The sequence below is a fragment of the Pithys albifrons genome, chromosome 20 (assembly GCF_047495875.1).
Source record: "Pithys albifrons albifrons isolate INPA30051 chromosome 20, PitAlb_v1, whole genome shotgun sequence".
NCBI lineage: Eukaryota > Metazoa > Chordata > Aves > Passeriformes > Thamnophilidae > Pithys > Pithys albifrons.
This window is the reverse complement of record NC_092477.1, coordinates 3220569-3247499: the sequence shown is the minus strand read 5'-3', so window position 1 is coordinate 3247499 and position 26931 is coordinate 3220569. Positions and strand designations below refer to the sequence as shown.

The following is a 26931-nucleotide window of genomic DNA, read 5'->3' as shown; positions in this document are numbered from 1 at the left end:
AGGCCGGAAGTGCCCCGTGAGGCGGCGGAGCGGAGCGCGGCGCGTTCCATTCCCGTTCGAGTTTCCCTTTCTCGCTCCCGTTTCCTTTTCCCGTTCACGGCTTTTTCCCGTTTCCCGGTGCTATTCCCGGCCCCGCCATGGCCTCTGCGCGGGCACCGGCGGCGCGAGCCGGGGCGCGGCCTCCCGAGGTGGGTGTCCGGGGCGCTGTTGCCGTGCGGGGTTTGCGGGGCCGCGGGTGCCACCGGAGCCGTTCAAAGGGCCGCGGCCGGAGCGTTCTCGTGTTTTCCTGAGTTTTTCCCGAGTGCTTTGGTTCCTCCCAGGGGCTCCTGCCCTGCCGCCTTTCCCCGGGAAAAGAACCGGGAGCTGTTTCCCCCCTTGGGCCGCACGGGGGGCGGCTGTGCTGGGGCTCCACACGAGGAGAAGCTTCGTGTTTTGAAGATTTTTCAGAAAATAAACCCCACGGAGCCTTAAAACTGAGAGCTCGGTGCTGATAATAAACAGGGAAGCAACGCAGCAATTTAACTCCCTGAAAGGAAGTTCTGGCCAGGTGGGGGTTGGTCTCTTCTCTCAGGCAACCAGCAGGAGAACAAGAGGGCACAGCTCAAGCTCTGCCAGGGGAGGTTTAGGCTGGATATTAGAAAGAAATTCTTTGCAGAGAGAGTGCTCAGGCATTGGAATGGGCTGCCCAGAGAGGGGGTGGATTCCCCATCCCTGGAGGGTTTTAAGATGAGACTGGAAGTGGCACAGAGTGCCCAGGGCTGGTGATCACAGTGGGGTTGGATCAAGAGTTGGATTTGCTGATCTCAGAGGTCTCTTCCAACCCAACTGAGAAGAGAAGAGCAACGAGGCTGGAGAAGGGACTGGATGTGGCACTGAGTGTCCTCTGAAACACCTCCAGGGACAGAGAATCCACCATGTCTTGATCCAACCCCACTGTGATCACCAGCCCAGGGCACTCCGTGATCACAGTGGGGTTGGATCAAGGGTTGGACTTGAAGATCTCAGAGGTCTCTTCCAACCCAAGTGAGAAGAGCAACGAGGCTGGAGAAGGGAGTGGAGCACAAGTGCTGTGGGGAGAGGCTGAGGGAGCTGGGGGTGTTCAGCCTGGAGAAGAGGAGGCTCAGAGGTGACCTCAGCACTGTCTGGAACTGCCTGAAGGGAAGTTGTGGCCAGGTGGGGGTTGGTCTCTTCTCCCAGGCACTCAGCAATAGGACAAGGGGGCACGATGGGCTCAAGCTCTGCCAGGGGAAATTGAAGTTGGAGAGCAGAAAGGAATTCTTTGCAGAGAGAGTGCTCAGGGATTGGAATGGGCTGCCCAGAGAGGGGGTGGATTCCCCATCCCTGGAGGTTTTTCAGCTGAGCTTGGCCGTGGCACTGAGTGCCATGATCTGGTAAAGGGACTGGAGTTGGACCAAGGGTTGGACTTGATGATCTCAGAGGGCTTTTCCAACCCAATGGATTCTGTGATTCTATGGATGTGGCACTGAGGGAGAATCCACCATGTCTTGATCCAACCCTACTGTGATCACCAGCCCAGGGCACGGAGTGCCCTGGGCTGGTGATCACAGTGGGGTTGGATCAAGGGTGGTGATCACAGTGGGGTTGGATCAAGGGTGGTGATCACAGTGGGGTTGGATCAAGGGTGGTGATCACAGTGGGGTTGGATCAAGGGTGGTGATCACAGTGGGGTTGGATCAAGGGTGGTGATCACAGTGGGGTTGGACTTGATGATCTCAGAGGTCTTTTCCAACCCAATCCATTCTATGATTCTGTGATTAAAACCAAGCTTGGTGCTGATAATAAACAGGGAAGCAACACAGCCTGATTGAAGCAATTTAAGTGGCATTTTCGGTTTGCTCTTTGCCCCGGGGACACAAATACCTCATTGCTCCGTCCCCGGAGGTGCCCAAGGGCAGGGACAGTGGGAGGTGTCGCACCTGGGGGGGCTCTCGGGCAGGCTGTGGTTTGTGCCACCCCATCCCGGTGCCACCCGGGCTGTCTGTTGTCTCTGTATACCCAAAGTGTCCCTGTCCCCGCAGCCCCCCAAGGCCAAGCCCCCGGAGGAGGGCGATGCCCCCCCGGCCAAGAGAGCGCCGATCTTCTACGGGAGCCTGGAGGAGAAGGAGCGGGAGCGCCTGGCCAAGGGGGAGGCGGGGCTGCTGGCCAAGGAGGGCATGAAGGCGGCCCTGGAGGCCGGCAACATCAACATCAGCAGCGGTGAGCACCCGGCAACGCCCCTGGCTTTGTTCCCTTCTCAAACGGGACCTTTCCCAGTGCCTGTTGTTGTCCCTCCTGTCAGACATGGGCACCATCTCCGGGATGGGCTGCTCCGTGCTTGGACCTTCCCGTGTGGGAGGGGTCCAGTGGCAGAGCCTGGCACAGCTGCCCAGGGAGGGTGTGGAGTCTCCCTCTCTGGGGACATCCCAAACCCACCCAGAGGTGCTCCTGTGTCACCTGCTCTGGGTGACCCTGCCTGGGCTGGGTGATCTCCAGAGGGCCCTTCCAGCCACAGCCATCTGTGACCCTGGGATTCTGTGTCCCTGGGATTCCGTGTCCCTGGGATTCCGTGTCCCTGGGATTCCGTGACCCTGGGATTCCGTGACCCTGGGATTCCGTGACCCTGGGATTCCGTGTCCCTGGGATTCCGTGTCCCTGGGATTCCGTGACCCTGGGATTCCGTGACCCTGGGATTCCGTGACCCTGGGATTCCGTGTCCCTGGGATTCCGTGTCCCTGGGATTCCGTGTCCCTGGGATTCCGTGTCCCTGGGATTCCGTGTCCCTGGGATTCCGTGTCCCTGGGATTCTGTGACCTTGGGATTCTGCGCTCCTTGTCATTCCCCTGTGCTTCCTGGTGGCTCCTCTGTGCTCCGTGGTGGTTCCTCTGATCCCTGGCGTCCCCCTTGTGTTTCCCTGTGGCTCCCTGTGCTCCTTATGGTTACCCTGTGGCCCCCGGTGGGCCCCCTGTGGCCCCCGGTGGGCCCCCTGTGACTCCTGATGGATCCTCTTGTGCTCCCTGTGGCTCTCCTGTGATTCTGGTGGATCCCCTTGTGCTCCCTGTGGGTCCCCTGTGACTCCTTTGGATGCCCTGTGCTACCTATGGATCCCTGTGACTCCTGATGGATTCCCGGTGCTCCATGTGGCTCTCCTGTGATTCTGGTGGTTCCCCTGTGGCTCCTGGTGGATCCCTGTGCTCCATGTGGCTCCCCTGTGGCTCCCCTGTGATCCTGGTGGATCTCTGTGCTTCCTGTGGCTCCCCTCTCTCCTCCCGGTGCCCCCTCTCTGCTCCTGGTTCCCCCTCTGTGCTCCCGGTGCCCCCTCTGTGCTCCCGGTGCCCCCTCTGTGCTCCCGGTGCCCCCTCTGTGCTCCCGGTTCCCCCTCTCTCTGCTCCTGGTGGTTCTCCTGTGTCCTCTGTGGCTCCCTTGTGCCCCCCCGTGCTCGCGGTGCCCCCTGACCCCCGTGTCCGTGCCAGGGGAGGTGTTTGACCTGGAGGACCACCTGAGCGAGCGCCAGGCCGAGGTGCTGGCCGAGTTCGAGCGGCGCAAGCGCGCGCGGCAGATCAACGTGTCCACCGACGACGCCGAGGTCAAGGCCTGTCTGCGGGCACTGGGAGAGCCCATCACGCTCTTCGGAGAGGGGCCCGCCGAGCGCAGGGAGAGGTGCCGTGTGCTGCACAGGCCGGGGGGGCTCTGCTGGGGCCTGGGGGGGCTCTGCTGGGGCCTGGGGGGGCTCTGCTGGGGCCTGGGGGGGGGGGGGGGGGGCTCTGCTGGGGCCGGGGGGGCTCTGCTGGGCGCCTGGGAGGCTCTGCTGGGGCCGGGGGGGCTCTGCTGGGGACTTGGGGGGGGCTCTGCTGGGGCTTGGAGGGCTCTGCTGGGGACCTGGGGAGGGCTCTGCTGGGACCTGGGGAGGGTTGTGCTGGGACCTGGGGGGGCTCAGCTGGGGACCCTGGGGGGGCTCTGCTGGGGACCCTGGGGGGGCTCTGCTGGGGACCCTGGGGGGGCTCTGCTGGGGCCTGGGGGGCTCTGCTGGGACCTGGGGGGGCTCTGAGGGCTGGGTGGGGCAGGCTGGGACAGCTGCCATGTTGCCCTGAAGAGGAGAAGGCTCCAGGGAGACTTTGGAGCTCCTTCCAGTGCCTAAAAGGGTTCCAAGAGAGCTGGAGACGGACTTGGGATGGAGGGACATGACAAGGGGAATGGCTTCCCACTGCCAGAGGGCAGGATTAGATGGGATACTGGGGACAAATTCTTCCCTGTGAGGGTGATGAGGCTCTGGCACAGGTTGCCCCATCCCTGGAAGTGTCCAAGGCCAAGTTGGACAGAGCCTGGAGCAACCTGGGCTGGTGGGAGGTGTCCCTGTCATGGCAGGGGGGAAGGAAGGAGTTGGTCTTTATGGTCCTTTCCAACCCAAATCAGTGACTCTGCTCTAAGAGCCCCAAGGCAGAGGGAAGGTCTCACTGTTGATTTGTCAGGTGAGCTGAGGGTTCACTGCCTGAATCCAACTCCAAGTGTCTCTCTCCAGGCTGAGGAACATCCTCTCAGTGGTGGGCACAGACGCGTTAAAAAAGACCAGGAAAGATGACGACAGGTCAAAGAAGTCCAAAGAAGAGGTGAGGGTGTGTCCTGTCCTCTCAGTGCTGAGGGGCAGGCACTACAGCCAGGCCTCCTGGTTTTGGTCAGCCTGTGGGTTCTCATGTCATCCCTCAGGCTTTTTAGCAAACCTGTGGTGATGTTTGATCTCAGTGAGGAGCAGTAAGTGTGGGTTTAGTCATAGACCAAGTTCTGAGCTGCTCTCAGTGTGCAGACCAGGGGAGCAGGTGTTGGGCTCTCACTATAGCAAGTGCTTTACTCTTGGTTGTCTTCACACTTGGGAAGAAAAAAACATGTTCCTGTTGCTGCATCTGTTTCTGCCTCTAATTCTGCTTTCTGCTTCTGTCACTCTTCTGAGTCCATTTTTATCTTATTATTTTCTGGCTGTGCTTTAAGAAATAATTTCTGCAGCTCTGGGCTTTATCTTTATTGGGTGATGTGTGAAGAAGGAGTTACATGTCAGGAAGTACAAACAAGTCAGAGTTCAGTTGGAATCTTCCTGACTGAAGTGGCAGCATGTCAGGATGGGATCCATGGGGCAGAGACTTTGATTATCTTTCTTAATCCCTTTTTCAGGGGCTTATGCTTAAGCACAATGCCCTTAGAAAGAGGCCAGAGCCCAGCAGGGTTTGGGAGCAGGTGCTGATGTGGAGTGAGGAGGCAGCTTGGGGGGGTGAGTGAAGGAGCTTTTCCATCAGTTTTGTTCCTGTTTTTACAGTATCAGCAAACCTGGTACCACGAGGGCCCACGCAGTCTGAAAACAGCCAGGCTGTGGCTGGCAAACTACTCACTGCCCAGGTGAGAGGAAACTGCACAGCTGAGGAGGGAGGTACAAACATTTGTCAAATCCAAGTGCTGATCCCACTGTGGGTGCCACGGGAAATCCAAGGGGTGGGGAACATACACTGGAAGGCCAGTCCAGTGAGCCCAGAGCTTGAGCTCTGAGGGATTGATCCAGCATTAGCCCAGTTGTGAGGAGGAGGAGGGAAGGGCCTTTTTGCAGCAGCAGGGAAGGGCACAGTGCAGGGCTCATCCCTCCCTGTGCTCCCTGAGGGAAGGGAAGGGCAGTGCAGTGCAGGGCTCATCCCAGGGCAGTGCAGGGCTCATCCCTCCCTGTGCTCCCCCGAGGGAAGGGAAGGGCAGTGCAGTGCAGGGCTCATCCCAGGGCAGTGCAGGGCTCATCCCTCCCTGTGCTCTCCCAGGGCAGTGCAGGGCTCATCCCTCCCTGTGCTCCCCCGAGGGAAGGGAAGGGCAGTGCAGGGCTCACCCCAGGGCAGGGCAGGGCTCATCCCTCCCTGTGCTCTCCCTGGGCAGTGCAGGGCCCGTCCCAGGGGGGTGCAGGGCCCGTCCCAGGGCGGTGCGGGGCACGGTGTGGGGCTCGTCCCAGGGCAGCGCAGGCTCATCCCAGGGCAGTGCAGGCTCATCCCTCCCTGTGCTCCCCCAGGGAAGGGCAGGACAGTGCAGGGCTCATCCCAGGGCAGTGCAGGCTCATCCCTCCCTGTGCTCCCCCAGGGAAGGGCAGGACAGTGCAGGGCTCATCCCAGGGCAGTGTAGGCTCATCCCTCCCTGTGTTCCCCAGGGCAGCAAAGCGGCTGGAGGAGGCCAGGCTGCTCAAGGAGGTTCCCGAGGCCACCAGGACATCCCAGAGGCAGGAGCTGCACAAATCCCTGCGGGTAGGTTGGGCCCTGCCCCACTGTTGGGATCCTCCAGGGTGCTCAGCAGGGTCCAGCTGTGCAGTGCACACCCTTCTCTGCACTGTGGGGAAGCTCCACTTCTCCTCTGTCCCTGTGTCTGTGTAAAGCATTTTCTGACTCCTTCTCAGGGGTCCAGGGACCTGGGTTTTGTCCCTGTGTGTGGCAGAGGGATGCAGAGACATCCCTGCCTTGCCTTACCCCTTGGCTGTGAGGCTAAAGGAGTGTTTTCCTGGCTCTAGCAGGGCTTTGGCTGCCTGGGAAGGGACTTGTTGCATAAAGCCCAGGGAGGTCCTGGTCCATGGGATGACTCTGAGATGCCCTTTCCAAGCAGCCTGAGCCAGATTCCCGGCTTAGCCAAGCGGAGGCTCAGGCACACTGTGTGCTGTCCCCTAATCCTGTTTACTCCAGAGGCATCAGCTGCCAGAGGATTTGCTTCTCCTCTCTGTGCCCCACACTGCTTGCCCATCTGTCTGGTTGGATGAGTTGTGGAAGGAGGCCAAAGTCCAGCCAGTTCTGTGTCAGAGCTGCAGCTGTGGGGCTGTGGGGACACCATGGGGGTACCGTGGGAGGCTGAGCTGTGCCCCCAGGCCCTGCTGGCTCACCTGGGCCAGGCTGGCCCTGGCCCTCCCTCGTGGGGCTGCAGTGACTCTGAGGCAGCTCCTCCCTTTAGAAGTGACTTCCCAAGGGCCTCTGCCTGCCCCTGCACACCTTTGCCTCCATCACCTCAGGCTTTGGTCTGGGCTTGCTCTGGGCTGGTTGTACCTCAGTCATTGATTGTTTCTTTGTGTTTCTCCCAGTCCTTGAATAACTTCTGCAGCCAGATCGGGGATGATCGTCCGCTGTCCTACTGCCACTTCAGCCCCAATTCCAAACTCCTGGCCACGGCCTGCTGGTGAGATCTCTGTGGCAGCACTGCTTCAGGGGCTGGGCAAGCACAGGAGGGAAGACAGGGATGTTATTGGAGCCTTGGGAATTGTGAGAGTCCAGAAGTGTTTTTCCTTCCTATTCTGAGCTCTCATCACTTAGTTTCAGAGCTGAGCAGAGATTTCAGTCTGAGCCTGTTGGTTCTTGTGCTGTTTGCCCAAAACGTGCTGGTATTTCAGGCACTGCAGAACACCCAGGGTGGCTTTGTGGCTCTGATCTGTTCCTTGACATCCCTGTCTCCACTGACATGCATTCTTTGTCTTCCACAGGAGTGGGCTGTGCAAACTCTGGTCTGTGCCTGACTGCAACCTGGTTCACACCTTACGAGGTATGAGCAGCCCTCACTGGGGCTCCTGCCCTGGTTCTTTTGGTCCTCTCTGGGCTGAGCTCCCACACCTGAATTACTTTGTTACTCAAAATGTCCTGGTTGGACAGATTTTGTTCTTACTGGGAGCATCACTTGGAGTTGGGAGTGTGGGGATGTGTCAGATAGTCAGGAGGAGAGACCTGGCCTTTAGTTCAGACCTCAGCCCTGAGTTTGCTGTTCCTGTTTTTGAATGGTCTCTGGTTTGGTTTCAAAACCTGGCCCGAGTTATTTGAGTTACAATCACAAGCAGTTCTGGGCAGGTCACTTGACAACAACAGTGAGGTTCTTTGAGCAGTGGTCACAGCTTGGACCCAAGGACAAATCTCCTGATTCATGTGTTGAATTTTCACTGCACTTTGAGGGTTAGAGTCCTCAGTGGTTTATAGTCTGGAGTGCAGTTTGGCTGTTTGCAGGCCCGCTGGGACTGGGGGTTTCAGGGCAATGCCACCCAGCCCTGAGGGCACGGGGACAGTGTGTGCTGGCCCCTGATCCATCAGTGACACGGAAATGGGGCTGCTCTGAGGAACTGGCCAGGGTCACAGGGCAGGTTCTGAATGCTGGTTTTCCTTTCCCTTCAGGACACAGCACCAACGTGGGGGCAGTTGTGTTCCACCCCAAAGCCACCGTGTCCCTGGACAAGAAGGACGTCAGCCTGGCCTCGTGCGCCGCCGATGGCTCCGTCAAACTCTGGAACCTGGAAAGGTCAGAACCATTCCAGACAGGCACAGCTGCAGGGCTGACTCTGTGTGCTCCTAAACATCAGGCATTTACCATCCTCCTGCAAATATGACCTTTTCTTGTAGTTATCCCAGTGCAATCCCTGGCCTCAGTATGTGCCACCCTCTTCAGCAGCAAGCGAGATCAGCCTGATTAGGGAGTCAAGGTGAGGGGGATTGTCTGACAGGAATGGAGTCAGAATTGCTGCTGCTGGTGAACTGCTGGGAGTGCTGGATGGAAGGCTTGGGCATTGTTTCATTCTGACCTTTCATTTAGGCAAAATTTCCCCTCTTGGATATTAAGGAATAAACTTTTGAGTGGTTGGAAAGCACCAGGATTGGAGAGGGACTGACCAAATACACAGCCAGGCACAAAAGCTTCACCCTGTGCTGAAAACCAGTGGCTGTCCCTGCACAGGGTAGTTTTGACAGATCTTCTCAGGACTGTGAGGAGGAGGCTGGTGTAGGTACTGAGCCCCAGCATCACCTGTTTGGGAGTGGAGCCTGCCAGGAAGGGCAGGGAGCTCCTGGATTCCCAGTTGTTGATCTTGGCTGAAAATCACAGTTTCTAAGGCAGAAGTGCCCCTGTGCAAAGGGACAGGGGGTTGTTGGGCTCCTGTGACCACAACCCTTAATTAGCCAGTTGAGAAGAAACTCTCCTGCTGTTTATGTTGTTTGCTGAAGGCCCCTGACCTGCTTCCTCTCATTTTGGGAGAATAAACGTTCCCTCCATCCTGCCTCCCTGCAGTCCTTCAGAACAGCAGGATTTGCTGCAGCTCAGGATGTTCTGTGTGTTCTCAGCAAAACTCCCAGCAGTTCAGGGAGTGTGTGGTTTGTTTCTGCACTTTCAAAGTGCTAATTGACAAGGGGCTTGTTAATTTGCAACAATCATCATCACCATCATCATCATCATCATCCCAGGAGGACTTTGTAACCAACAGGAGTGTCGATCCAGGGTTTCACTCAGAGCTTTGGGAGTGGGAACCAAAGGCAAATACAGAGTTTTTAGTTACAGCTCTGATGTTCCTGTGTGGTTTGGTTCAATCAGCAGCCCTTTTGCTGCCATCACATCACAGTGTGTTTGCAGAGGCCTGGCTGGAGCCAGCCCCCTCTGGCCAGTGCCCAACAGGCTGTTGCTGTGTTGCAGCGAGGAGCCCATGGCGGACATCGAAGGGCACAGCATGAGAGTGGCACGTGTGATGTGGCACCCGTCGGGGCGCTTCCTGGGCACCACCTGGTATGGACACCTGGCATTTGCTTCCATCATGACCAGGGGCTGCCCCACTGGTGGCCCAGCAGTGCCAGGGCTCGCTCACAGCAGAGCCTGGCACGGGCAGGGCCTGGCCATTCCTGAGCACAGCTGGGCTGTTGCAGTGTCAGTAACAGCAAATCACTGGGATTCCTTTCCCTGCCCCTGTGTGAGACACTGTTGGTTCTTGGTCTCCATCTGGAAGTAAAATGCCCCCAGAGTTAGTGAAATATCCTTTATTCTCCTTGGAGGTGTGTGGAGACCAGAGGAAACGGCCTCAAGCTATGCCAGGGGAGGATTAGTTGGATACTGGGGAAAATTTGTTCACAGAGAGGGTTGTCCAGCCCTGGCACAGCTGCCCAGGGCAGCGGGGGAGTCACCACTGGAGGTGTTCAAACAACATTGAGATGTGGCACTTGGGGCCATGGGGTGGTGGTGAACATGGCAGTGCTGGGGGAATGGTTGGTCTTGGTGATCTTGGAGGGCTTTTCCAACCTTGAGGACTCCATGCTTTGTTTGACAAGTGCCTTGTTTCTGCAGCTACGACCACTCGTGGCGCCTGTGGGACCTGGAGGCTCAGGAGGAGATCCTGCACCAGGAGGGGCACAGCAAGGGGGTCTATGACATCGCCTTCCACACCGACGGCTCCCTCGCCGGCACGGGGTGGGCTTGGGTTGGGGCTGGATGGGGAGTGTTCCCAAGGGTGTGGTGCTCACCAGAGATTTCTGCTGAGGGAAAGGCTTCCCACTGCCAGAGGGCAGGGTTAGATGGGATACTGGGAAGGAATTCTGCCCTGTGAGGGTGGGGAGAGGCCGGGATGGAATTCCCAGAGAAGCTTTGGCTGCCCCATCCCTGGAAGTGTCCAAGGCCAGGCTGAACAGGGCTTGGAGCAACCTGGGCTGGTGAAAGGTGTCCCTGCCCATGGCAGGGGGTGGCACTGGATGGGCTTGAAGGTCCTTCCCACCCACACCAGCGTGTGCTGCTGATTCCAGTGGCCTGGATGCCTTTGGCCGGGTGTGGGACCTGCGCACGGGGCGCTGCATCATGTTCCTGGAGGGGCACCTGAAGGAGATCTACGGGATTAACTTCTCCCCAAACGGGTAAGGAAGGAGCCCGTGTGGTCTATGTGGGAGCTCTGAGGGCAAACCCCCTTCCCTAAAATCTGCTCTTCCTCCCCCCCTTGGCAGGTACCACGTGGCAACGGGCAGTGGTGACAACACCTGCAAGGTGTGGGACCTGCGGCAGAGGAAGTGCATCTACACCATCCCTGCCCACCAGAACCTGGTCACCGGCGTGCGGTTTGAACGTGAGTCCCTGTGCCTGGGGGGCTTGTCCCTGCCCCTCCAGCACAGCTCAGCCCACACCTGCAGGGCAAGGAGGGCCCGTGCTGGGGCGCTGAGCTCTGTCAGGCTTTGATGTGCACCTCCCTCCCTCCTCCTCTGCAGCCAACCACGGGAACTTCCTGCTCACCGGCGCCTACGACAACACGGCCAAGATCTGGACCCACCCTGGCTGGTCCCCACTGAAGACCCTGGCGGGGCACGAGGGGAAGGTGATGGGCCTGGACATCTCCCTGGATGGGCAGCTCATTGCCACCTGCTCCTATGACAGAACCTTCAAGCTGTGGACAGCTGAGTAGCTGTGTATGAACTGGGATGGGGGTGTTAATGGCTTTCAATTGCTTTTTATATTAAACAAAAAACCAGGAGTCAGCAGTTCCAACACGTTCAGCAGCTGCAGTCACGGGCTGCTCTGGGAGTCAGGTGTGTTTAAAGCACCAGTGTTGGCCGGGGCTTGGTTGGAGTCAACTCTTGGGTGACGTTTTTCCACTTTCAGGACAGTTTTTATACTGCAGATACCATTTTCTGCTCTAATTTGGAGATGATCCATCTGCTTCCACCCTCCCTCCCAGTCAGGCTCCCAGGTGTCCTCCAGCCTGTGTGAAACATTCACAGTAACCACAGAGCACCTCAGGGTCAGTGTGTGGTTCAGCCTCTGGTACTGCCCTTTTTCTGAGCCTTTGGTAGGAGTCTGACTTCAAACTTGCATTTAAAGACAGACAGAGGAGCTGTCAGAGGGGGAGGTGGTGCTGTGCTTGCCCTGCCTCAGCAGGGGTGTCTCTGATGGAGATCTGCATCCCACTTGGATTCACTCACAGGGGGTGATGAAAAACTTCCCCAAGATCAGGGCAGTTTTTCTTTCCCTTGTACCACCTCGTGTCCCACTCCTTGAGCTCTTCCCTGGACTGGGTGTTGCAAATCCACATCAGCATCTCCTGTTTCAGTTCTGCTGTGTCTCACCCGAGGTGATATGAAGGTCATTCACTGTAGGACTGTCTTGTTCTACCTTACCCTGTGGGGAACTTTCCTGCCTGCTTGTTCTTTAAGTCAAGGTTTTGCAAATGTTTTGTCCTGGAAAGTCAAAACGTTTTTGAATGTGCATCCTGGGCTCTGGGTCTGACTAAGGAATGGAGAAATTACAGGAATGTCACAAAGCACAGTTTGATTCCTGTCTGCTGTTGTTAAAAAATAGCTGAGGAGGGCTGAGGACACTGGGTTGGCTCAGCCTGGAGGAGACTGAGGGGACACCTCAGGGGTCTGCAGCTTCCTCAGGAGGGGCAGTTCCAATCTCTTCTCTCTGTGACAGGAACAGGACCCAGGGAACGGCTGGAGCTGTGCCAGGGCAGGGACAGCACCCAGGGAATAGCTGGAGCTGTGCCAGGGAAGGGAGAGCACCCAGGGAATGGCTGGAGCTGTGCCAGAGCAGGGACAGCACCCAGGGAATGGCTGGAGCTGTGCCAGGGCAGGGACAGCACCCAGGGAATGGCTGGAGCTGTGCCAGGGCAGGGACAGCACCCAGGGAATGGCTGGAGCTGTGCCAGGGCAGGGACAGCACCCAGGGAATGGCTGGAGCTGTGCCAGGGCAGGGACAGCACCCAGGGAATGGCTGGAGCTGTGCCAGGGCAGGGACAGCACCCAGGGAATGGCTGGAGCTGTGCCAGGACAGGGACAGCACCCAGGGAATGGCTGGAGCTGTGCCAGGGCAGGGACAGCACCCAGGGAATGGCTGGAGCTGTGCCAGGGCAGGGTCAGCACCCAGGGAATGGCTGGAGCTGTGCCAGGACAGGGACAGCACCCAGGGAATGGCTGGAGCTGTGCCAGGGCAGGGTCAGGTTGGATCTCAGGGAAAGGCTCTTCCCCCAGAGGGTGGTGGGCACTGACCAGGCTCCCCAGGGCAGTGGGCACAGCCCCAAGGCTGCCAGAGCTCCAGGAGGGTTTGGATGATCCTCTGGGGCACAGGGTGGTTGGACTGGATGGTCCTGGTGGGTCCCTCCCAGCTCAGGGTACTCTGTGATTCTATGCAAACCTTCAGGAGAAGAGACTAATCTTTCTCCCTGTTGTCAGCTGTCTGTGTGCCTTGGGAAGGTGAGCCCAGTTCTGTTCTCAACACTCACAGTGCAGTTGATGGTGTGTTAACAAAACACAAACTCCAACCCACTCCCAAGTTACTTTTCTTCAGAGCGTTGTGGGCTTTCTCCTCCCTTCCAAGCACCAGGTTGGCATCTGCCACATGCCAGCTCTTAGTGCCTCCCTGGGAAAATACTATGGGACGAGAGGCCAGCAATTAACAGAACATTTAATCACAGTCTCCTCTGGTCCGAGCCGGGACACCAACCGAAGTGCTGAAGTATCTCCCCCTTGGCTCCTGCCTTTGCCCGGTCCTGCACTGCAGGGAGGCTTTGAAAGGAAAATGGAGGAGCAAGAGCTCTGCCCGAGGGCATCCAGGTCTGGCTTTCCTCCTGGGCAGCTCCAGAGCCTTTTCCTGCCGTCCACAAACCCACCAGGAAATCCTCCTGCTCGCACATCCCAGCTCCGCAGGCGCCGAGTCCGCGGTGCCCGCGGTCGGGGGAGGCTCTGGGGGTCCCACCCCCTCAGGGCACAGTCCCTGGCAGGTCAGAACGCTGCCACCTCCCGCAGGGCCAGCTCGGCGGCGCCGCTGCCCACGCGCAGCACGTGGATGCCGGAGTTGGCGCTGGCACAGAGCAGGGTGGAGCTGTCGCAGGCGGCCAGCGAGGCCAGCGGGCCCGAGCCCTCGAGGCACAGCGTGGCCAGGCAGGCTGGGGGCAGAGAGGGACGGCTGAGATGAGGCAGGACCACACCGAGCTCCCACCTCCTGGCTCTGCCCTCCTGAGGTGGGTGAGCTGCTCCCCTCCCCGTCCCAGATCCACACACCCAAAGGCATCGGGATGTGCCCTCTGGGAGAGACACCCTCACCCCTGTACCCCGCGGGGGATCAGGGCATTCATTGCTCTGGGCAGGGACTGGGATCCAGACCCCACTGGGCTTGCCTGGAGCCATTCCCAATAATGGGCCTTTTCCTCCCAAATTCCTTACAGTCCAGAATATGTTTTCCCAAGGGCTGTGTTACACTCACACAGTTTTGGTGATCCCCAAAAAGGGAAGAGAAATAAGATTTCCAGTACCCAGCACCACATCAGCCCCTCTCTGTCTGTTGTTACAGCCCCCCGAGGCAGCGTTTGTGCAGACACAGCCCCTTGCTGAGCTGTCAGAGCTGCCCTTGGCACGGCCCCACAGGCAGCTGCCTCCTGGTGACCTGCACCCTTCCAAGAGCAGCTGGGTCACAGCTGCCCACCGTGGAGTCTCCCAGCTGGGAAGGCAGGAGGATCAGAGCTGCTGCCAGCCCGGTGACCACCTTGGCGTGCCCAGGCACAAGGGCAAATGAGCAGGGAGGTGAAACAGAAGGTCCTTCTCAGTGGGAGATCCTCAGGTTTCTATTTTCATCCCATCTTAGAGTGCACTTGGAGAAGGTCTTAGCCCCGGGGAGTGCCTAATGCTGGTGCCTTGGACTGCATTCCATGCATGGCTGTGAACATGAACAGCTTCCCAAGAGGTCTCTGCCACTGCCCAGGGGTTACTGAGGGCCTGGCAGGGCCTGGCATGTGGCACAGCCTTTGCCCAGCTCTGGGGAGGACTCAGCCCTCACTGTCAGGTTTAACCCCCAAACATTCCCCATTATTTCCCTCCACGAGAACAACCAAAGTGCTCAGCCCTTTGTACTCCAGCACTTCTGTTCCTCACAACTTTTCACTTGTGTCTGTGAAATGTTCTGGAGTTCCCCTGTTTTTTATTTTTATCATTTTCTCCTTGCTGAACTTGGGTGTATCTTTAAGAGCCATCTCATAATCCTTTAGTTGAGGAAGGACAGTTGTCCTCTCTGACACACACCCACCCCACCTCCCTCTCTGGAGGGCAAGCAGAACCCCTGGGTCTGCTCTGGGGCATGTCCCGCCCTGCCCTGCCCCTGGAGCGGAGCAAACCCCACGGATTTCAGGCTTCCTGCTGCCCATCACCACCAGGAGACAGCCGGGAAGCAGCTTCGTTATCCCAGCGCAGGCAGGACGGGCAGGAGCCTCCCTACCTGCAGTGTCTCGGTGCCAGACCTTCACTGTGCTGTCGCTGGAGGACGTGGCGATGCTGGGGGCGAGCGCGGGGCCCCGGGGCAGGAACACACAGGCGGTGGTGCCCTGGAGGTGCCCCCGGTACTCACACACCCGGCGCCGGGTCTGCCGCAGGTCCCACAGCTGCGGGAACGGGCGGCGCTCAGAGCCTGCCCTGCCCGCAGGGAGCGATTGACCACGGAGGGGAGAGGGGTGGGGATAAACTGCTCCTTGCCAATGCAGTGGCACTGCCCTGGGCCCTGCTCATGCTCCCAGCCCCGGGGAACGCCAAACCCAAAGGCTTTTCACCATCGGGGATTATCTGATAGGCTAAAATGTGCAGGCAGATAACCAGCCTCCAGCCTGCTCTCATCCTCAGCCCTGCTCTCCCTGGGATGGGATGGGATGATGGGATGGGATGGGATGGGATGGGATGGGATGGGATGGGATGGGATGGGATGGGATGATGGGATGGGATGGGATGGGATGGGATGGGATGATGGGACGGGATGGGATGGGATGATGGGACGGGATGGGATGGGATGGGATGGGATGGGATGGGATGATGGGACGGGATGGGATGATGGGATGGGATGGGATGGGATATGATGGGATGGGATGGGATATGATGGGATGGGATGGGATGGGATGGGATGATGGGACGGGATGGGATGATGGGATGGGATGGGATATGATGGGATGGGATGGGATGATGGGATGGGATGGGATGAGGGGATGGGATGATGGGATGGGATGGGATGGGATGGGATGGGATGGGATGGGATGATGGGACGGGATGGGATGATGGGATGGGATGGGATGGGATGATGGGATGGGATGATGGGATGGGATGGGATATGATGGGATGGGATGGGATGGGATGGGATATGATGGGATGGGATGGGATGGGATGGGATGATATGATGGGATGAGATGATATGATGGGATGGGATGGGATGATGGGATGGGATGGGATGATCTCATCCTCTTGATCCTCACACATGGCTGAGAACCTGCAGGATTGAATTCCTGGTTTGGAAACACCTGGAGCAAGGGGGTCCTCACAGGTTTTCTGCAAGAACCTTGTGCTCTTCGATGCCATCTGGTGTTTTTTCTCTCTGTTTTACCAAAACAAAATCCCAGACTGGTCTGGGTTGGAAGGACATTAAAGTTCCAAGCCCCTGCCATGGGCAGGGACACCTTCCCCTAGCCCAGGGTGCTCCAAGCCCTGTCCAAGCTGGCCTTGGACACTTCCAGGGATGGGGCAAATCCCAGAGCTTCAATCAGGAAGAATAACTGCTCTGATATTCTCTGAGCAGAACTTCCCAAGGGACAGGCAGGAAGGCACTTTGCTCTGGCCCTGGCTGGTGACAGCAGCACAGTGACAGTGCAGTGGGAGCACTGAGAGCCCTGGAGCTCTGCTGAGCTGCTCTGCTGTGTTCCATGGGCACTGGAGGAGAGGGGCAGGGGCAGGGCAGGGGCAGGAGGAGGACGACGGGCAGGGGCAAAGCAGGGACAGGGGCAGACATGGGCAGGGGTAGAATTAGGGGCAGAATCAGGGGCAAGGGCAGGGGCAGGGGCAGAGACGGGGCAGGGACAGAGACAGGGGCAGGGACAGAGCAGGAGCAGGGACAGGGGCAGAATCAGGGGCAGGGCAGGGGCAGGGACAGGGACAGGGGCAGGGACAGAATCAGGGACAGGGGCAGAATCAGGGGCAGGGACAGGGGCAGGGGCAGGAGCAGAGCAGGAGCAGGAGCAGGGGCAGGGGCAGAATCAGGGACAGGGGCAGGGACAGGGGCAGGGACAGGGGCGGAGCAGGAGCAGGGGCAGACACGGGCAGGGGTAGAATTAGGGGCAGAATCAGGGGTAGGGGCAGAGACAGGGGCAGAGCAGGAGCAGGGGCAGGGGCAGGGACAGGGGCAGGGGCAGAGCAGGGGCAGGGGCAGAATCAGGGGCAGGAGCAGGGGCAGAGACAGGGGCAGGGGCAGAGCAGGAGCAGGAGCAGGGGCAGGGGCAGGGGCAGGGGCAGAATCAGGGGCAGGGCAGCAGCCCAGCTCACTCACGGTGGCCTCCCCGCCCTGGCTGCTGCTCAGGCAGTACCGCCCGTCCTGGCTCACGTCACAGCAGGTCTGGATGTGCTGCTTGGCTGGGAACGTGTGTGCCACCTGCAGCTCCCGGCTGTCCCAGACCCTGCAGGGAACAGGAGCAGGGAATGGCATCCTGGGGTATCATCACCACGATGGGTTTCCCTCCGTGCCACTCCCGCTCTGCCCTCCTGCCATCCCTCACGGGGCAGCCCCTCCTGCCTCCCAGCGTGAGCTCCCCAATCTATCCCTGTATTTATCCACCCTGGATCACTCTCCAGCCATAGCAGCTGTGCTGAGCTTTCTTTATCACAAATTCTCCTTTTCACCTGCACTCACAGCCCCTGTGTCCCTGGCTCTCCTCCCCTGGCAGGAGGTCACACTCCAAATGCCAGGTGAGCTGGAAAGTGGCTTCTGCCCCTGGTAGCAGGTCCTGACAACCATCAAAGAACAGCCCCTTGTGCACTGGGATCCTCCCTAACCCCACCTGCCTTCTCTGTGGCCCCAGAATTTACCTGGTGGTTTTATCCTCCGAGGTCTGGATGACATAAGGCTCCCCAGGAACCCAGCACAGGTGTGTGACCTGTGGAGAGGGAAGGATGAGCCACCTCTGTGCCAGCCCAGGCTGGGTCTGCCTGTGCTTGCACAGCCACTGGGCTCCCTCCTCTCCCTCCTCCTGCTGGGTTGTGAGCTGAAAATGTTGCAGTTTTCTGCTCCCCTCCCAGGTCCAGACCTGGTGGGGTTACTGGGGGGTGTTTCGGGCAGGGAGGTGCCAGCAGCTCACCAGGACACAGAGCCCTGGGCACCAAAGGATTGTACCCACACCAGCTGCACTGCTGGGCTGGGACAGGAGGGAATGCACAGTGAGGGAGCTGGGGGGGCTTAGCCTGGAGAAAAGGAGGCTCAGGGGGCACCTTCTGGCTCTGCAATCCCTGCCAGGAGGGGGGATCTGGGGGGGTCAGGCTCTGCTCCAGGGCACAGGGACAGGAGGAGAGGGCACGGCCTCAGGCTGGGCCAGGGCAGGGGCAGGGGGGATATTGGGAAAATCTCTTAACTGAAAGGGTAGTCAGACACTGGCACAGCTGCCCAGGGCAGTGGTGGAGTCACTCCTGGAAGGATTTAAAAGCCATGTGGATGTGGCACTTGGGGACAAGGGTCAGTGGTGGCCTTGGCAGCACTGGGGGAATGGTGGGGCTTGATCTCTGAGGGCTTTTCCAAGCTCAGTGATTCCCTAATTCTATGGGCTTCCAAAGAGCTCTGAGTTAGAGCACTAATAAACTGCCATGTCTCCTGGTTCCTCTGAGCTCCTGGGTGTGCTGTTACCTGGAGAAGGGAGGAACCAGCCCCAGGCTGGGCCTCCCCAGGAGCACAGGCAGCCTGGGCAGTGCCTCCCCTGGGCACCGAGCTCACAGCAAAGCCACTCCACACAACTCCATGTGTGAAGGACCCTTGAAGGCAGTGAGGTGCCAGGATGGGATGTGAGGAACCAGCAGCTCCTACCAGATTCCTGGAGATCACAGCCCTGCCCAGACACTCTCCAGTCTCTGTGTCCCACTTGCACACGGTGTTGTCTCGTGAGCCCGTGCACAGCTGGGAGGCATCTGCAACCACAAGTTACCACCAAAACCAGGTCCAGAAGCACTGTCAGTCAGTCCCTGGGGGCTGGGGGCGTGCTGGCCCTCACCTGGGCTCACAGCCAGTCCAGTCACAACCAGCTCATGTCCTGGGAAGTGCTGGCTTGGCCCCGAAGCCCCGTGAAGCTCCCACATCATCACTGTCTTGTCCCGGGATGCACTGAAGACTCTGCTGGAGTCAAGGGCAGGAGTGACCTGCCAAGGGCAAGAGGGAGAAGCTGGTGATCCTCCCACCCAGCCCAGCTCTGTGCAGGGAGGACACAGCACTGCCATTTGCCATCCTGTCACACGCGGGAACGTGTGACCTTCAGACTCATGTCCCCTCAGAGCCAGGGAGTGGGTGGTGGATGTGCTCTCAGATCTTGCTCTTAGAAACCATTCATTTTATAGGAAAAGCTTCCCTACAAACCCAGATGAGCCCAGAGCATGGTGGCTTTGAGCACTGGGGTGGACAAAGCCCCCTTTGTCCCTCCAGTACCCACAGGCCAGGGGACCCACTGGGGCTGTGCCTGGTTAAGCTGCACCAGGTACACACCCCTCCATGTCTGCTCTCCAAGGAGAGTGCTTGGCTTTGTCACCACAATCCCAGAAGGGAAATTACAGCCCTGCTGTTGCCAGGCATGGCTGATTGTGGAGTAGCAACAAGTCTAACAAAACAAGACCCAAAGAAAAGTGAACGGTGTCTCCAAATCAAACCCTTGAGCTCACAGTTGATCCCGAGCCTTTGCCACACAGTCTCTTGGAGGGGAAGACAAGCCCCCAGCCCCCAGCCCCCTGCAGCCCTGTTTAGTTTGGATGCAGCTCTCTGTGCTGCTTCCCTGGACAGCAAAGTACCAGCTGGGACCTTGGGAAAGACCTAATGTGTTCTGATCACAGAATCATGAATGTTGGGAAACACCTTCAGGGTCATCGAGTCCCATGTTGGGAAACCTTGGTCCCTCTTTCTAGTGGAGCAACGGCAGCCCTGTGTGGGTGACAAGGCACTGCCCCACCACTCCTGGCTGCCCGGGGGGTGCCAGCAGACCCCACCCAGGGCTCTCACCTTGGTGACCTCCCGCTCGTGTCCCACGAAGCGCCGCAGGGCAGCCCCGGCCCTCCAGCTGGACACAGCCACACTCTGCAGGGGAGAGCACAGGGGGCAGCAGGAGAACAGGTCAGGCAGGGTTTGTGCATCGTTAGTTACATTATACCGTGCACAGCCCACAGCAGAGGGAACAGGTTCCTCTGGTTTTGAGCTCCAGGTAACACAAGAGCCAGTGAGGATTCCAAGCCTGGGTGAGACCACTCGATGTGATCTGAGCTCTGGACAGGTTACAAAACTTGATTCCATGTGCCTTCACTCTAATATTCAGCTTTTCTTTCTAAATTCAGGGACTGACAAAGCTGCTACTGTTGGTACAGAAAAATCAAAGGTGAGCAGTTCAGATCTATATGGACCCTGTGAGACTGAAGGCAGATTATCAGATGAGAAGCAGCAAGGCCACAGCTGCTCTTGTCTGGTAAAGGAGAAATCAGTCCCTGGGAGTTCTAAGCAACTCCCCAGAAGTTTCTCATGAGAACTCCTCAGGTTTCCCCCAGAAAACCAGAGATGTTCCTGAAAACAGTCAGGATGAGTTCACCAAAACATTGGATGTGTGAGATATGGATTATAACCAACTGGGATTAGATGGTGTGAGGTTCAGTTTAGGCAATGGAGCACAGCCTTAACCCCGTATAAACCCTGTGCAGTGTGTAATAAATGGCACTTGTGTGATCACACTGCTCTGTGTTCCTCCATGTATTGATTATTTTATGCTGCTCCCACGCAGGTGTCCTAGTTCAGCAGGAGGGACCGGCTAACCCTGTGTGGGGGTGATCAAAGCTGTGTATTCTACCCCCTCTATTCATTCCCCAAGGTCAATGGGCCATGAGCAGCAGCTGCCCAGGGAGCCATTATCACTTCACACCCAGCCTGAGGGGGGCGGAGCTGCCAATGGGCCATCAACAGCTCAGCACCCCCTGGCTCCCAGAGTTAATCACCCATTGGGTGAGTCCCCGCCCAGGGGGAGGGACTGGGTGCTCCCTGAGGGTACATAAGGGGTGGGTAAGAAGACGTCGGGAACTTCTTGTCGGATCCAGAGGAGCAGCAGGACCTTGACAGGAGGAGATCCCCGCTCTCACCCAGACCACAGCCCTCACCTGCACCAACAGGTTTTTCTTTTCCTTTTGCTCTGGACTTGGGGGAACCACAGGGGTCTCAGCACAAGGGCAAACAAACCCCCTTGGGTTGGTGCCCCAGGACACTGGGTTATACTGCTGGGGTTTTGTGAGTTGAAAGCAATTTCCCTTGTGTGTCAGTGTCGTTATTGTAATATTATTATTAAATTTTAGGTCTGACTTACAATCTCTCTCGTGGTGAGTTCATTTCTCCTGCTGGTTCACCTTCAAACCAGCACAGCAGGGAACACTCGGACACTTCACGAAAACGTTCAAAGCTCATTTAAACCTCATTTCCAAACCTGTTTTTCCGAACACGTTTTGCTGCCCGCGGGCGTGGCAGGGGGTGCCTCACCTTATCCCGCCCTCCTGACACGCACAGGTCCGGGCTGAGCGCGGCCACGGCGGTGACGGCGTCGCGGTGTGCGGGGCTGGGGCACTGCCAGGGGCCATCCGAGCCCTCGGCCCTGCCAGGACGGACAGACAGACACACACGGGGCAGCTGCAGCCTCGGTAAAGGTGCAAACAAAGGTGGTGGTGGGAGGGGCCCTGCAGGGAATGTTTCTCTCCCCACCGACACAGGGAATTTTCTCTCCCTACCGACACAGGGAATTTTTCTCTCTCTTTCTCTCCCTACCAGCACAGGGAATGTTTCTCTCCCTACCAGCACAGGGAATGTTTCTCTCCCTACCAGCACAGGGAATGTTTCTCTCCCTACCAGCACAGGGAATGTTTCTCTCCCTACCAGCACAGGGAATGTTTCTCTCCCTACCAGCACAGGGAATGTTTCTCTCCCTACAAGCACAGGGAATGTTTCTCTCCCTACCAGCACAGGGAATGTTTCTCTCCCTACCAGCACAGGGAATGTTTCTCTCCCTACCAGCACAGGGAATGTTTCTCTCCCTACCAGCACAGGGAATGTTTCTCTCCCCACCGACACAGGGAATTTTCTCTCCCCACCGACACTGGGAATTTTTCTCTCCCCACCGACACTGGGAATGTTTCTCTCCCCACCGACACAGGGAATGTTTCTCTCCCCACCGACACAGGGAATGTTTCTCTCCCTACCGACACAGGGAATGTTTCTCTCCCTACCGACACAGGGAATGTTTCTCTCCCTACCGACACAGGGAATGTTTCTCTCCCTACCGACACAGGGAATGTTTCTCTCCCTACCGACACAGGGAATGTTTCTCTCCCTACCGACACAGGGAATGTTTCTCTCCCTACCGACACAGGGAATGTTTCTCTCCCTACCGACACAGGGAATGTTTCTCTCCCTACCGACACAGGGAATGTTTCTCTCCCTACCGACACTGGGAATGTTTCTCTCCCTACCGACACTGGGAATTTTTCTCTCCCTACCGACACAAAGGTTTTGGGAGTTGAGGTGCCAGGACTGAGAACAAAGGAGTGGTTGATGGCTCCAGATTCCAACTTAATGGAGGGGCAGAGGTGAGGAACAGACCCTCAGCACGTGGGAGGGGGAGAGGCTTTTCCTGGGTGCTGGTTCACTTTGGTTTGGGGGAGCTGCAGAACTACCAGCCACCATTTCTGCTGGCTTAGTGAGAGCTCCTGCTGGCTCTGCTCTTTGCCTTCCCCCCTCCATCTCTGGGCACCCTGAGCTCCAGAGAGAGAGAGAGAGGAGGGTCACAGCTGCTTTGGCACACACTGCAGACCTTTTTCCTGGGGATCAACTTTGACTGCAAGGAGATTTCTGGGAATTCCCACCACTCCTCAACTCCCAGCACCTCTTTCTTTGCACAAGGGACAAGGCCAGAGTGCTCTTCCCCACGGAAAAGGCCCCATCCTGCCCCCATGTGAGCCATGTTGCCTTTGCCTTGCTGGGAAAAGACAGAACTGACCTTGCAGCCAGCTGAGGTGTGGCACTATCACTGCTGTCTGCAAATGGAATTGCACAGGGAGGAAATTATAGGGTTTTAGGGGTTGCTTTTTTGTTTTGGTGCTGGGGGAGTAGTTTGCTCTGGACTCTTTATAATTATATCTATCTATATATATACAGTAGTTAAGAACAGTTATCCTTCTTATATATGTTCTCTAATTACAGGGTTTTTCTAAAATTTTAATAAGGGGTGAAGTGGTTACTGAGGAGCCCCCTCCTCTAGTCCTGGTAAGCACTTTGGTTTCCCTTAGACTAGGACAAGGCTGCTGGGAGGCAAGGCCAGGGTGGCACCAGGGGCTGGGAGATGGCACTGCTGACACCACCTGATGTGACAATCCCTGCCTTAGAAAGCCTGAGAGAGGCTGGGAGTGAACCAGGTGAGATGGAGCAGACCCAGCCCACCTCCAGAGCTGCTAAATTATTCACATGTTTGCTCACTCTGTGCTGGTGCAAAGAAGAAAAGAGATTTGGAACTCGCCAGGCTCCACTGTCACTCACACAGGTCACTGTCACTGCTGCTCTTTGCTGTGACACCTGCCTGGCCACACTCAGAGACCTCCCCACTGTCACCCCTGAGAGCATCAGCTGCTCCCCAGGCAGAGATCCACCCCCCTGCTGCCAGACACTGAATTATCTCGTTCTATTTGGGTATTTGGGGCTGTTCCCTTCAGAGCTCTGCCTCAGCCATCACAGAGCACAGCCACTCCTGTGAGTGACACTTGGCATTTCAGTCCCCAAAGAATCTGGACAGACGTTGGAAGTGAGGGTCAAAAATGAAAACGTGATTGACACATTCAGTAAGGAAACCAAAACCATGTGCTTGCTCTGTCTTCTCTGGTCATTTGAGTTCTCTGTTCACTCTCATATCTGGTTGATGAACAGGAAATGATCACCCAGCACAGCTTTACCTGTATTTGGTGGTGTGGAAGCTGATTTTACTCTGCAGTTTCCCCATAGCCCTCCAAAGGCCAGCAGGGGTGGGTGGGTGGGTGTCACATCAGTGCCCTGGTGCAGGGACAGCACCTGTGGGTGAGGGGACACAGCATTGTCAGGGACCCAGAGGGGTTTCTACCTGTTACATACACAGGATAAGGTGCTGACAATACATTAATCCACATGCTAATTTCATTTAGACTAACAGGAAAACCTCCGAGGAGGGGACAGCAGGAGGTCCTGAGTCAAAGCTTTGGCTTAGAGCAGAGCCAGCAGCAGGGTGAGGTTACTGGGACCTCATGCTGAGCTTAAAAACACCCAGACTTAGTGAGAATCACAGAATCGATTGGGTTGGAAAAGACCTCCGAGATCATCAAGTCCAACCCTTGGTCCAACTCCAGTCCCTTTACCAGATCATGGCACTCAGTGCCACGGCCAAGCTCAGGTTCAAAACCTCCAGGGATGGGGAATCCACCCCCTCTCTGGGCAGCCCATTCCAATCCCTGAGCACTCTCTCTGCAAAGAATTTCTTTCTGCTCTCCAACTTCAATTTCCCCTGGCAGAGCTTGAGCCCATCGTGCCCCCTTGTCCTATTGCTGAGTGCCTGGGAGAAGAGACCAACCCCCACCTGGCCAGAACTTCCCTTCAGGCAGTTCCAGACAGTGCTGAGGTCACCTCTGAGCCTCCTCTTCTCCAGGCTGAACACCCCCAGCTCCCTCAGCCTCTCCCCACAGCACTTGAGCTCCAGTCCCTTCACCAGGGACACAGCAGAGATGGAGCTGCTGCCTTCTAGTTCTTCCAGTGCCTGACAACTCCTCTTAGTCCAGCATGTGGTCTGAATTCCATCTATCCAGGGGAGGAGCCTCTGGCAGAGCAGGGCTCAGCATCCCTCCCTCATGTCCCCACAGGTCACAGACTGAGCACAAACCAGTCTCAGTGACAGTGAATTGCCACAGACAATAATTGGCTTCTGCTTAGCTGGAGCCACACTAATTGGATTTGCCCTGTGCTGTGTGTATGTTGGCATTCCCATCCTCTGGGGCTGTGGTATTTTGCTAATAATAATCAGGAAAAAAACCCACCTACCTGCTTGTTCCAACAAAGTAATAACCTGATTGAAAGCTCTGCCCACAAAAACTGGAAAACCAAATCCTGGATGCACGGAGCAAGAGGGGTTGGGTTTCCACAAAACAATTCCCTTTCTAATTTTACCCTGACAGCCTTTGTGATTAGCAATTAGTAATACCCAGTTAATCGCCAGCTGCTCCATCCATGAGTTTGCACGTTCCAAAGAGCAATGATCAATCTCATGGCTGAGGGGCCCTGAGAACTGGGCAATTTACTCCTTTCAGTCACACCCAGTGCCCTGATTGTTTCAGTACATCAGGAACAGGATTTTATTTTGAGCAGGGAGAAGTCTGGGTGTTGTTTCTGCCGCAAAACAAGATTCCAGGAAAAGCTGAGACGCAAATCCTGATTTTAACTATGATGTTACTGTTTCCCAGTTAGTTTCCCCCTCCTTTGGTCAATGCAGTCCCTACCTGCACATGAGATCCCCAGGGGCTGGAGGACACAGAGATGCTGCCGGGTGGCTCCAGGAGGCTGCAGGGAAGGTGGCAGCTCTGCCCCGTGTCTCACTGTGCTCTCCTGCTCCTCCCCACTGCAAGGAAGAGCAGATTTCTCTGAATCCAGAACCAGAGCAGTGCCCAGGCAGGATGTTCATCCCAGGCTGTGCTGTCTCCATCCCAGCTCTGATGACACAGGGACCCGACCCCCACAAAGCATCACCTCCAGCAGAGTGAGTTTCACCCTGGAGGATCTCCTCATCCTCCCTTCTTCCTTCAGTGCATGGCTTGACAGAAACCAAACACAATTTATACCGAATTGCTTTCAAAAATAACCCACACTGCTGCCTCCAGCTGTCCAGCTGTGCCGTGAAACCCACACCACGGGACAGGGAATGACAACAGCCACAGCAATGGGGACCCCAGCAGAGCTCCCCCATCCTCACAGGGGCTGAGCATCCCTCCCAGGAGGGGGTTCAGTGGTCTCTGGGCAGGAGGTGGATGCACTCTGGGTCCCTGCGATGGGGAGGGCCTTGTGGGGGGGACAGTGGGACCATCCCAGGTCCCTGTGATGGGGGTGGCCCTGTGGGGTGTCAATGGGGACATTCTGTGTCCCTGTGATGGGGATGACCCGGTGGGTGTCAGTGGGGCCATCCTGGGTCCCTGAGATGGGGGTGGCCCTGTGGGGCGTCAATGGGGACATTCTGTGTCCCTGTGATGGGGATGACCCGGTGGGTGTCAGTGGGGCCATCCTGGGTCCCTGAGATGGGGGTGGCCCTATGGGGGTCAGTGGGGCCATCCTGGGGCCCTGTGATGGGGTCAGTGGGGCCATCCTGGGTCCCTGCGATGGGGGTGGCCCTATGGGGGTCAATGCAGCCATCTCGGGGCCCTGTGATGGGGGTGGCCCTATGGGTGTCAGTGGGGCCATCCTGGGGCCCTGTGATGGGGTCAGTGGAGCCATCCTGGGGCCCTGTGATGGGGATGACCCTGTGGGTGTCAGTGGAACCATCCTGGGGCCCTGTGATGGGGTCAGGAGGGCCATCCTGGGTCCCTGCGATGGGGTGACCCTGTGGGGGGTCAGTGGGGCCATCCCGGGTCCCTGCAATGGGCCAGCCCCACACACTCGGTGTGGGGCAGCCTGGTGGGGCAGGGTGGGCGCAGCCCCTGGGAAGGGTTTGGGGACAATCCGTGTCCCTGTGGCTGGGACAGCCGGATCCGGGGCCCGCCGCGCACTCACCGGGGCCGGAGCAGCCGGTCCTGCCGTGTCCCGGGGGGTCCCGCCGTGTCCCTGTCCCGGTGCCGGTCCCGCCGTGTCCCGGTGTGTTCCTGTCCCGGGGGTTCCGCCGTGTCTCGGTGGCCCGCGGGGGTCCCGCCGTGTCCTGGTGCCGGTCCCACCGTGTCCCTGTCCCAGTGCCGGTCCCGCCGTGTCCCGGTGTCCGTGTCCCGCTGTCTCCCGGTGTCCCTGTCCCGGTGGTCCCGCCGTGTCGCGGTGTATCCCGGTGTGTCCCTGTCCCGGTGTCCCTGTCCCGGTGGTCCCGCCGCGTCCCGGTGTCGCTGTCCCGCCGTCCCCGTCCCCGTCCCGGTGTCCCGCCCGTCGGGGCGGTGCCGGCAGTGCCGATCTCGG

At 57.8% G+C, this 26931-nt stretch overlaps 2 protein-coding genes across 2 annotated transcripts; one reads left to right on the top strand and one right to left on the bottom strand.

Moving 5' to 3' along the window:
* Positions 1-4: 4 nt before the first annotated feature.
* On the top strand, positions 5-11242 carry PRPF4 (pre-mRNA splicing tri-snRNP complex factor PRPF4). Its single transcript, XM_071574341.1, has 14 exons — positions 5-188; positions 2040-2217; positions 3471-3657; positions 4517-4604; positions 5303-5382; positions 6164-6257; positions 7076-7170; positions 7472-7530; positions 8148-8271; positions 9433-9522; positions 10075-10197; positions 10527-10634; positions 10722-10840; positions 10980-11242. The coding sequence occupies exons 1-14, from the start codon at positions 138-140 to the stop codon at positions 11171-11173; spliced, it is 1590 nt and encodes a 529-aa protein (XP_071430442.1). The 5' UTR covers positions 5-137; the 3' UTR covers positions 11174-11242.
* Positions 11243-13154: 1912 nt separating this feature from the next.
* WDR31 (WD repeat domain 31) lies at positions 13155-26898 on the bottom strand. The gene is made up of 11 exons (XM_071574342.1): positions 26545-26898; positions 25284-25402; positions 23718-23832; positions 21262-21373; positions 19753-19827; positions 18761-18905; positions 18577-18677; positions 17592-17659; positions 17056-17182; positions 14974-15136; positions 13155-13651 (listed from the first exon to the last, which is right to left on the bottom strand). Exons 3-11 carry the CDS (start codon positions 23762-23764, stop codon positions 13488-13490), a joined length of 1002 nt encoding a protein of 333 aa, XP_071430443.1. The 5' UTR covers positions 23765-23832; positions 25284-25402; positions 26545-26898; the 3' UTR covers positions 13155-13487.
* Positions 26899-26931: the final 33 nt, after the last annotated feature.

Bases quoted from the DNA above. Each gene is read 5' to 3' on its own strand.
- WDR31 (XM_071574342.1), bottom strand. From the start codon at position 23,764: ATGGGGAAACTGCAGAGTAAAATCAGCTTCCACACCACCAAATACAG. The intron at 18,906-19,752 runs GTGAGAGCCCTG...TGCCCTTGGCAG, and splicing joins ACGAGCGGGAGGTCACCAAG to GTCACTCCTGCCCTTGACTC. The intron at 17,183-17,591 runs GTAAATTCTGGG...TGTTCCCTGCAG, and splicing joins TCGGAGGATAAAACCACCAG to GGTCTGGGACAGCCGGGAGC.
- PRPF4 (XM_071574341.1), top strand. From the start codon at position 138: ATGGCCTCTGCGCGGGCACCGGCGGCGCGAGCCGGGGCGCGGCCTCCC. The intron at 189-2,039 runs GTGGGTGTCCGG...CTGTCCCCGCAG, and splicing joins CCGGGGCGCGGCCTCCCGAG to CCCCCCAAGGCCAAGCCCCC. The intron at 7,531-8,147 runs GTATGAGCAGCC...CTTTCCCTTCAG, and splicing joins CCTGGTTCACACCTTACGAG to GACACAGCACCAACGTGGGG.